The sequence below is a fragment of the Bison bison genome, unplaced genomic scaffold, assembly GCF_000754665.1.
Source record: "Bison bison bison isolate TAMUID 2011002044 unplaced genomic scaffold, Bison_UMD1.0 scf7180017864270, whole genome shotgun sequence".
NCBI classification, from domain to species: Eukaryota; Metazoa; Chordata; class Mammalia; order Artiodactyla; family Bovidae; genus Bison; species Bison bison.
The window spans coordinates 8,904,932-8,916,327 of NW_011494842.1; the positions used below are offsets into that span (position 1 = coordinate 8,904,932).

At 42.6% G+C, this 11,396-nt stretch overlaps 1 protein-coding gene across 4 annotated transcripts in view; it reads left to right on the forward strand.

Annotated features, from left to right (window-relative positions):
- The window catches only part of LOC104994953 (chromosome unknown open reading frame, human C6orf89), a 41,361-nt gene that overhangs the window by 7,263 nt on the left and 22,702 nt on the right, over window positions 1-11,396 (forward strand). Inside the window, exons 2-4 of one of the 4 annotated variants that reach the window (XM_010848672.1) lie at window positions 4,048-4,350; window positions 4,853-5,060; window positions 5,554-5,767. In XM_010848672.1, the coding sequence (XP_010846974.1) occupies window positions 4,872-5,060; window positions 5,554-5,767 (403 nt within the window). In that variant the 5' untranslated portion in view covers window positions 4,048-4,350; window positions 4,853-4,871. The remainder of the gene's footprint in view (window positions 1-4,047; window positions 4,351-4,852; window positions 5,061-5,553; window positions 5,768-11,396) is intronic. The other 3 variants (XM_010848673.1, XM_010848671.1, XM_010848674.1) reach the window with 3 other exon arrangements.

Here is an 11,396-nt window from a genome sequence, read left to right on the forward strand (position 1 = left end):
TAAAACCAGCTTGAACATCAGGAAGTTCACGGTTCACATATTGCTGAAGCCTGGCTTGGAGAATTTTGAGCATTACTTTACTAGTGTGTGAGATGGGTGCAATTGTGCGGTCGTTTGAGCATTCTTTGGCATTGCCTTTCTTTGGGATTGGAATGAAAACTGACCTTTTCCAGTCCTGTGGCCACTGCTGAGTTTTCCAAATTTGCTGGCATATTGAGTGCAGCGGAAACTTTAAAAACATTCTGGTTCAATCCTCATGCTTTTTGGATGAGGAAATAGGCCAAGTGACTTAGCCAAATCATAGCAGTGAGTATAGTAAATGCTACAACAGTGATAAGTTCAAATTCTATAAATACACGTTTAAAATATCTTTACTGAGATATAATTTATGTATGCCATGAAACTCACCTATTTAAGATGTACACTTCAATGGGATTTTTTTATTCACAGAGTTGTGCAACAATCACAATTTGTTTTGAACATTTTTGTCACTCTGGGAAATAGCTTTGTATCTATTAACAGTCACTCCCCATTCCTCCCCACCCCCTCCCCTAGGCAACCCCTAATATTTTCTGTCTCTATTTTGCCCGTCCTTGACTTTTCATATAAATTCAGTCATGTAATTATCTTCTTTCACTTGGCATAATGTTTTCAAGGTTCATCCATGTTGTAGCTGCTGCTGCTGCTGCTGCTGCTGCTAAGTTGCTTCAGTTGTGTCCGACCCTGTGTGACCCCATAGATGGCAGCCCACCAGGTTCCTCTGTCCCTGGGATTCTCCAGGCAAAAATACTGGAGTGGGTTGCTATTTCCATCTCCAGTGCATGAAAGTGAAAAGTGAAAGTGAAGTCACTCTGTGGTGTCCGACTCTTCGTGACCCATGGACTGTAGCCTACCAGGCTCCTCCGACCATGGGATTTTCCAGGCAAGAGTACTGGAGTGGCGTGCCATTGCCTTCTCCAGTCATGTTGTAGTATGTGTCAATGTTTTATTCCTTTTTATTGTCCAGTAATATTGCATTTTGTGGATATTATTGATGTATGAATATTATTGAAATCCATTTTGTTATCCTTTCTTGGATATTTGGATGGCTTTCATTTTGAGCTCTTATGAATACTGTGACTTAAACAAGTTTTCGTGTGGATATTTGTTTTAAATTATCATGGGTACATACTTACAAGTGGAGTTGCTGGCTCCTGTGGTAGCTCTGTATTTGAGTTTTTGAGGAACTGCCAGACTTTTCCAAAGCTGCTGCGTCATTTTACGTTCCCACTCGCAGTGTACAAGAGTCCCACTGCCAGCACTTGTTATTCTCTGACTTTTTGATTATAGCCATCCCAGTGGGTGAGAGGTGCATTTCACTGGGGTTTTGATTTACACTTCCTTGAATACCAGACCACCTGACCTGCCTCTTGAGAAACCTGTATGCAGGTCAGGAAGCAACAGTTAGAACTGGACATGGAACAACAGACTGGTTCCAAATAGGAAAAGGAGTACATCAAGGCTGTATATTATCACACTGCTTGTTTAACTTATAAGAGTACATCATGAGAAACACTGGACTGGAAGAAACACAAGCTGGAATCAAGATTGCTGGGAGAAATGTCAATAACCTCAGATACGCAGATGACATCACCCTTATGGCAGAAAGTGAAGAGGAACTCAAAAGCCTCTTGATGAAAGTGAAAGTGGAGAGTGAAAAAGTTGGCTTAAAGCTCAACATTCAGAAAACAAAGATCATGGCATCCGGTCCCATCACTTCATGGGAAATGGATGGGGAAACAGTGTCAGACTTTATTTTTCTGGGCTCCAAAATCACTACAGATGGTGACTGCAGCCATGAAATTAAAGGACGCTTACTCCTTGGAAGGAAAGTTATGACCAACCTAGATAGCATACTGAAAAGCAGAGACATTACTTTGCCAACAAAGGTCCATCTAGTCAAGACTGTGGTTTTTCCTGTGGTCATGTATGGATGTGACAGTTGGACTGTGAAGAAAGCTGAGCGCCGAAGAATTGATGCTTTTGAACTGTGGTGTTGGAGAAGACTCTTGAGAGTCCCTTGGACTGCAAGGAGATCCAACCAGTCCATTCTGAAGGAGATCAGCCCTGGGATTTCTTTGGAGGGAATGATGCTAAAGCTGAAACTCCAGTACTTTGGCCACCTCATGCCAAGAGTTGACTCATTGGAAAAGACTCTGATGCTGGGAGGGATTGGGGGCAGGAGGAGAAGGGGACGACAGAGGATGAGAGGGCTGGATGGCATCACTGACTGGATGGACCTGAGTCTGAGTGAACTCTGGGAGTTGGTGATGGACAGGGAGGCCTGGCGTGCTTCGATTCATGGGGTCGTGAAGAGTCGGACACGACTGAGCGACTGAACTTAACTGAACTGATGGCTAATGAGGTTAAACATCTTTTCATGAGTTTCTTGGCCATTTGTATATCCTCTGTGGAGAAATATCTATTTAGATATTTTGCCCATTTTTAGTTGGGTATTTATCTTTTTATAATTGAGTTCTAAGAATTCTTTATGAACTCTGACTCTTAGTCCCTTATCAGATATATAATTTGCAAATAACATCACCCTCCCCCATTCTGTAGGTTGTCATTTTACTTTCTCGATGGTATCATTGGCAGCACAAAAGTTGTTAATTTTGATGTAGTCCAATTTAATTTTCTTTAGCTATTTGTGCTTTTGGTATCCTGTCTAAGAAGCCATTGCCTACTCCAGTGTTAAAAAGATCCCCCTTTGTTTTCTAGTTTTGGGTCTTCTATCCATTCTGAATTAATTTTTATCTGTAGTGTAAGGAAGTGTCCAACTTCATTCTTTTGCGTGTGGATATATAGTTGTTCCAGCACCATTTGTTGAAAATATCCATTTTATTTTCTGTTACTTTTTTTTTGGCCATGCCATACAGATTATGGAATATTAGTTTCCCTACCAGGGATTGAGCCCCAGCCCCCAGCAGCAAAGGAGCCAAGACCTAACCACTGGACTACCAGGGAATTCCCGAAAATACACAATAGACTTTCACCACCCTTTTACCTGAATCTTAAAATGAAGCCCTCTGTGGTCTTTAAAAAAACTCTTTGAGCAACGGCAGAGAGTTTGGAGAAAGATTGTGTCCCCTAAAATGTGTGGGGGACCCCTCCAGTCCTCAGAATCTAGGTTACCTGTTTGTTAACCCACTGTTCGAAGTCTGACTCTGATTTGGTCAGCCTTGGGTTGGGGCCCAGGTATGAGCATTCCTGAAAGCTCTCTAGGTGATCCTGCCGTGCAGGCAGTTGAGGACTAGGGCACTGTTCGAGGAGGAGCTGTACCGGGGTGTGTGCTGGCCTGTGGAGCACAGACCGCTGCCTCTGTGGAGCTTCCTGACTCTTCTCCTCTACAGAGGGCAGCATCTCCTCACGGAAGGGATAGAGTTGTTCCATGTTAGTGCTTTTCCATGTTAGAAACACCTTAGGGATGAAGTCTGTGAAATAAGAGGACCCTGTGCGTTATGAAAACAACAGCAGCAAAACTCCCAACCAACAGAAGACAGCATGGATCCCAAGGGCTGTTTCTCCTCCTATGAAAAAGTGAAAGTGAAATCTGACTCTTTGTGACCCCATGGACTGTAGCCTACCGGGCTCCTCCGTCCATGAGATTTTCCAGGCAAGGGTACTGGAGTGCGTTGCCATTTCCTTCTCCAGGGGATTTTCCCGACCCAGGAATCAAACCCAGGCCTCCCGCATTGTAGGCAGATGCTTTACCGTCTGAGCCACCAGGAAAGTTTTTTCCTCCTATAAATGAAGAAGAACACTGTTCCGTAGCCCAAGTGCTTTTTAAAGAGAAGTGCTTTATTTTGTTTTACAAGTGATCCAGGGAGAATTCTATATTGCCTTTACTTTTTGCCTTTTATTGTATGGCCATTGTGAAACGGCCTGGCTTTAAAATAAGTGTGAGAACACAAATTGAATTTTAAAATGAGTTATATAGATCTTAGGTTTTTAAAACATGTAAAATACAAACGAAATGCCCTTTGTTGTCTAAAATTCTATTTGCAGAAAAGCATGAGGACTGCAGCCTGCCAAGTGTGAAGCGCTCCCATGCCGTGGTTTTGTGTTGTCTGAAATCCTTGCTCAGCCAGGAACGAAGCATATCAGCAGGTTCCTCAGTAAATCTTGCCTTCAGTGATCAGTTCCTCCTCTCATGTTGCTAAAAGGTTCATTTGATGTGAAAGGAAGGAAGTAATTGATCAATAACACTTTCTATAGTCTATTTCTTTTTATTTTAGTAAATTACCTGTAGCACATCTCCTGTGATTGGTTTCAGAAATCTTTTGGGAGACTTCCCAGGTGGTCCAGTAGGTAAGACTCCTCTCTCCCAATGCAGGGGGCCCAGGTTTGATCCCTGGTCAGGGAACTAGATCCCACATGCCTCAACTAACAGATCCCTCATGCCACGACATAGATCCCAAGTGTCACAACTAAGACCCAACACAGACAAATATTTATTTAAAAAAAAATCATTTTGGACAGGCACTAGCATTTCAGAGTCCCATTAAGGATTTGTTTTTGTGCTCTGAACTGGTATTCCTCAAAGTGTTTGGGAACCAATGCTGGTCTGTAAACCATTTTTGTTACTAGCCCACAATTAAGAAACACTTAAAAATTTGTACCACATCTTGACATTATCTCGATATATTCATTATGTTTTACAAAAGAATTGGTCAGCAGTGGATTGGGAAAAACACAGAACTGGTCCCTCCCCACAGGTAGCCGAGAAGTACTGTTCTAAAGGATGTAACTTTGAGAAGGAAGTACTTTAAAGAAACCATCTTTTTACACTTATTTTCTCTCTGTCTCTCAGAGACTCTGCATTGGAAGACATGGATCTTGCTGCTAATGAGCTCAGCATTTATGACAAACTCTCAGAGACTGTTGATTTGGTAAGACAGACGGGCCATCAGTGTGGCATGTCAGAGAAGGCAATTGAAAAATTTATCAGACAGCTGCTGGAGAAGAATGAACCTCAGAGGGGGCCACCCCAGTATCCACTCCTTCTAGCTATGTACAAGGTAAAAACTTGGAAATAGCTTAGACAGAGCACAGACCCATCAACATTCTGCCCAGATATTACTGCTGACTGATTCCACCACTGAACCTTGGTTTTTTCTATGAGTCAATTGGCCTTTACTCTTTGTTACCATATATGATTAGGAAACTTGACTCTTCTGTTAAATGTTATAGATGAAAGCTGTGTACTTATGGATAGCTGTATTTGCATGTATTTTTAAATGGTGAACATGGCCCTTGATCCATGTGATACAAACTTGGTGAGCCTTGCAGTTGTCACAGTTGTCAAGCTTTAAATCCTTTCAGAAGTGAATGTCAATGGCTTGTTTATGAAAATGGATTAGTTCTTTTTTTTTTTTTTTTGAAAATGGATTAGTTCTTAAAACACATTGGACATAGTAGAAGATGCCTTTTGTTTTGTTTTTTTTCCCCTTGGCATTAAAGTATTTCATTTGCTGGGACTATTATTAATCCATTTCCTGTCTTTCCTTGTAGGTCTTCATAACCCTGGGATTAATCTTGCTCACTGCCTACTTTGTGGTTCAACCTTTCAGCCCATTAGCACCTGAACCAGTGCTTTCTGGAGCTTACACCTGGCGCTCACTCATCCATCACATCCGGCTGATGTCTTTGCCCATTACCAAGAAGTATATGCCAGAAAATAAGGGAGTTCCTCTGCGTGGGGGCAAGGAAGACAGACCCTTTCCAGGTAGAGCACTATATTCACTACTTATTAGATACAGCTTTCTTGGCAGTATGTCATGAGAAAGAAGGTCACATTTATTGACATCTAATGAGAGACACTTTGCTGTGTTGTCTCATTTAATTCCATCCTCAGTAAAACTCTGTGAATGGGTTTTATTACCCCATTTTGCAGATTGAGAAACTGAGGCTCCGAGGATGAAGAAACTTGTCAGAGAAACACATCTGGTGTCGTCAAATTCAAGCCCCCTGATTCTTAAACACACATGTTGGGGATGAGAGTTTTTCCTCATAGGAAGGATTTGAGTGTATCTTTACCATTTTCCCTCCTATGGTCCCTATCCATAATAGATATTTTAATAAGTAGCTATCGCTTTATTGAAAGCATCTGAGTCCAACCCCTTAATAGTCCTTAGCCTGTTGGGCTAGGTTTTTGTCTAGGTGTATCCCTCTCTTTCAGTTGAATCTTTTCTGTTTCATGATTCACTTACATAGTGCTCATAAGTATACAACTTTGCCAATAAGTTGAATTTAAGAAACACTTTAGTAACAATGCAGTGGTAGCACAGGAATTCCTGGTCCGATAGACCATTTGAGGAGTTGCTTTTTTGAAAATAGTGTAATGCAGTAAGACTTGATATTTACTTTTTGAGAAAGAATAGAGGGATATTATTTGGGGATTTTATTGTAGTCATCTATTATTTTATCTGTTTATCTTATTCGCCTGTGTGAAGGAATATGTACATTAACACCACAAATGGATTATAGAACTTTTTGTATAACCATGTTCTGAAACCTTAGGCTTCAAAATAACTGTTGAAGCAGTATGTCTTCTCTTCAATGTTGTTTTCCAAAAAAAAAAGTTAGTTGTTGAAACCAAGCTTTATCATCATAGTGCTACTCTTTAAGCCAAGACCTAATCAGTCATAAAAATCATCGCTTGGTTTGGGTCTCCTTTGAAAGCTATTTTTGTACACTTGGGAAATCCTTAAGAGGTTTCCAGAATTATATCAAAATCAGAGGAAGGGAACATTGTAAAACAAAAACCCCACCTCATAAGTCTTTTTTTTTATTTTTTAAATCAACTCATATATTTAGACTTTTAAATTCCAGATTTAACTTTCTAATGTTTATTGGGAAGGTTATTTTTGAAATGTCATCAACAGAGCTCCAACTGTTTATCAGGGAGGTCCAGAGCACGTGGGGAAAAAGCCAGAGAAACTGGTCAGTGAGGCCAGCCTGCCCTGCTTCCTCGGATGCACCGGCCCCCGTCCTGTCTTCCCCTCCCAGCCTCCCAAAGCTCCTCGTCTGCTCTGTGGCACGTGGGAGGAAGTCCGCAGTGTTTAGGACCAGGTTCACGGCATTTACTTTCTTTCTCCCCATCTTATAAACTACATCTCCACAGACTCTTGAGTTAAGAAAACATAGTCAGTGAACAGTGATTGCTCATTCTGTGTATCAGTTTAAAAATTCAAGAAACATCAGTGTCTTGTCAACAAGCCAGGTTCAACAAGCCAGGTTGTTTGGCCACTCCAAATGAATATTTTGCCTTGCATATTAAAATAAAATGAGTCCTTAGAGCGCACTTGTAAAGAGAGAGCATTGGAAGGGTGTGGTTTTAGGTCTTTAATGTTGTTGATTCTACTACAAAGCTGCTTTTACTTGTAAACAGAGATTTGTTACCCTATTTTCCTATGTCTCATAATTCTGGGAAGCTGTAGACATGTAACAGCATTTTGCATAGAATTTGGAGGGAAGCTTAAGAATGCATAATGAAATAAGGGGTGAATGGAAACATGTTGGGGAGAATTAGATAACAGAAGTGCAGGGACTTCTCCGGTGGGTCCAGTGGTTAAGACTCAAAGCTTCCATTGTAAAGGACATGGGTTTGATCCCTGATCAGGGAACTAAGATCCCACATCCTGGGAGGCCAAAAAAAAAAAGAAATGCAAACTGCTGGTCCTAGAAGAGGGCCAGAAAAGCAAAACACATAAATTATCGTTCCTGTTGTCATGTACCAGAAAGCAGCAGCCTTTCAGTTAGGACTACTTAGCAGTACCTTCAAAGTCAGTGTAGAAGGAGAATGTAAAGTGAGCGTGGCTCCCCAGCAGAAAGCCCTTCAGCGTGCTGTTTCCCTAAGGGCTGCCTGGTGCCCCCAGCGACCATCTGACGCTCCTTGCAGGGGCAGCGGCGACTCCAGACGCGCCACACCGGTGCTGTTAGGTCTCCTCCCGACCGCCGGTGGCTTTCCCTCTTGACTCTGCCCAGGGAACAAACGCAACAGAAGTGGGGTTTTGTTTTCCTAGGTTTCAGCCTTGGGTAGGAAACCCTGCCCCTGAATCCTCTTCATAGGGTGAATGAGGTGACTCTGGTGAGTCATGTAGACACCCCACTCTGTAGCAGAAAATAACTAAGCTGACTTACTTAGTACTTGCCAGTTGCCAGGCCCTGTTCAAAGGGCTTTCCATGTGGTGGCTCACTTGATCTTTACAATATTCCCAGGCAGCAGGTTCTGGTTTTATGTCTGTTTTACAGAAGACACTGAAATACAGTGAGATTAGGTCACTTGCCTGAGAATCCAAGGCTGGTAAGTCATGGAACCATGGCAGGCAGATTCTTTACCGGATTCTTTACCACTGAGCCACCAGGGAAACCTTGACTTACTATTTGACTTAACCTTTTCTCTCTCTTTTTTGAAAAACACTGATTGATTGATTCTGTTTGGCTGTGCCAGGCCTTTGTTGCAGCACACAGGCTCTTTAGTTGCAGCGTGTGGGTTCTGCTTCCTGACCACGGATCAAGCCCTGGCCCGCTGCATTGGGAGCTCTGAGTCTTAGCCACTGGGCCACCAGAGAGTCCCAGTCCTTTCTCTTATTAACCTATAGTTTTCCCTTCACATTTACATTTTTAGTTCTTACCCACTCTCCCACCCCCATCTCCCACCTTCTACCTTTATATCCATTTTGACCCTGCCATCTGTCCTCTTGGATTTTATCCTTCCCTAAAATCATTGTCTTAGAGCTCAAAAGGAACGTTAGAGTTGATCTGGTACATACTCCTGTTTTTTGTTTTTTTTTTTTTAACTTTTTATTTTGTATTGGCGTGTATCCAGTTAACAGTGTTGAGATTGTTCAGGTGAACAGCAGAGGAACTCAGCCATACATATACGTGAGTCCATTCTCCCCCACACTCCCCTCCCATCCAGTCTGCTACATAACATTGAGCAGAATTCCATGTGCTATACAGTAAGTCCTTGGGAATTTTCCATTTCAAGTACAGTGGTGTGTACATGTCCATCCCAAATTCTCGATCTCTACCTTGGAATCTTGCCCTCTGTCAACCATAAGTTTGTTCTGTAAATCTGTGTCTGTTTCTGTTTTGTAAATAAGATTATTTGTATCATTTCGATTTAGATTCCCCATATAAGGGTATCATACAGTTTTTCTCCTCCTCTGACTGACTGCACTCAGCGTGATGATTTCTAGGTCCATCCATGTTGCTGCAGATGACATTGTTTGATTCATTTTAATGGCTGAGTAATATTCCATTGTACATGTGTGCCTCATCTTTCTCCATTCCTTTCTTGATGGGCATTTAGGTTGCTTCCATGCCCCTGTTTTACGAAGAGGAAACACTGGCTGGAAGAGGTGGAATAGCTTGCTTACCCAGTCACACATGACAGACTAGCACTTGAACCTTAGTTTCTTAACTTGAGTCTGCCACTCGTTCCATCACATCACACTTACTGCCTGCTCCCTTTGCCCTCACACAAGCCAGGTTCCAGCCTGTTCAGTTCAGTTCAGTCGCTCAGTCATGTCTAGCTCTTTGCGACCCCATGAACTGCAGCACACCAGGCCTCCCTGTCCATCACCAACTCCTGGAGTTCACCCAAACTCATGTCCATTGAGTCGGTAATGCCATCTAATCATCTCATCCTCTGTCGTCCCCTTCTCCTCCTGCCCTCAGTCTTTCCCAGCATCAGGGTCTTTTCAAATGAGTCAGCTCTTCACATCAGGTGGCCAAAATATTGGGGTTTCAGCTTCAACATCAGTCCTTCCAAAGAACACCCAGGGCTGATTTCCTTTAAGATGGACTGGTTGGATCTCCTTGCAGTCCAGAGGACTCTCAAGAGTCTTCTCCAACACCACAGTTCAAAAGCATCAATTCTTTGGCACTCAGGTTTCTTTATAGTCCAACTCTCACATCCATACATGACTACTGGCAAAACCATAGCCTTGACTAGACTATTAGACTGAACTGTTTTGTTTACTTTGGGCATTTCTGATTTTTAATTGTAACACTCATATATCCTGAGAAGGCCTGGGTCAGTTCCTCACATACAGTTAGAAGGTGCATCTCTGAATGTGTACTGCATAATTGGAAGGTTACGTATCCATGAGCTTTGAAGGGGTGGTTGAAGTGGATCTCCCAGTATTAAGGAGTTTGGGGAATAGTAGATCGTTCATGACTCTAATCAGACTTAGAATCCAGGCCAGTGCTCAGACCTGTTTATTTGCAAATAAAAGAGTAAAGTGATGACAGCTCCGTCCAGCACTTACAGCCTGTATACCAGGCACTGTGTCATGTACTGCACCCGGTGTTCCCCAGTCTTCACAGCAATCACGTAAGGCAGTTAACATTTTATGTTAATATTTCAGAGATGAGGGAGCTGATATGCAAGGGGGTTGACTAACTAAGCTGAAGTCTCACATCTAGAGACAAATTTCTATACGAGGAGGACTTAGAAAAATAGCTGAACTCTACAGTTTGGAATTGTTCATACGCATTGCTTCCTGACAGCAGAGCTGTTGGCAAAATGATTTCTTGGGTTCTTTCCATCCCTATGGTGTATGAAAGTGCCTCTGGGCCTGTTGCCACTCCTGCAGGGGGCCTGGCCAAGGTCAAGGCTTCACCCCTGCCTCATGCCCAGGGAGCCGGAAGTGCTAAGCAAAATGAGCTGCTGGAGCATAGCCTGATTAAATACTGAGCACGCACCAGTGAATGTCAGAGAGGCTTTGTTGTGGACTTTGCAGGCTTCTCTTAGGTACATTTCTAATATGAGACATCTAAGAAATCATGAGATTGTATTTATTTAATTCTTATTTTGAGGTTTTTCTCCAAATTCAGATCATCTGATTTTTTTTCTCCTGATGGACTTGATCCTATTGTTGTGTGTGTGTGTGTGTGCTCAGTCATGTCTGACTCTTAGTGGCCCCATGGACTGTAATCCACCAGGCTCTTCTGCCCATGAAATTCTCCTGCGAAGAATTCTGGCGTGGGGTGCTGTTTCCTACTCCAGAGGATCTTCCCTACCCAGGAATCGAACCCGAATCTCTTGCATCTCCTGTGTTGGCAGACGAATTCTTTACTACTAGCGCCACCTGGGAAGCCCAATCCTATCGTTAAATCTTCTGAAAAGTCAAAGTTTCATTCATTCAGTCAGTCATTCAGTGAGTGTGTATCGAGACCCTGTTGTACACCAGGCACTGTTCTCAACAGAGCAGCGAACAAAACAGTCCCCCTCCAGCACCCCGCTCTCCTGGAGCTGGCCTTGACTTTGTGTCTTTCTTCTTCCCTATCCTTTTTACCCATAGGGAGGTTTTTGTGCTCCTGGAAAGAAATATATATATATATAT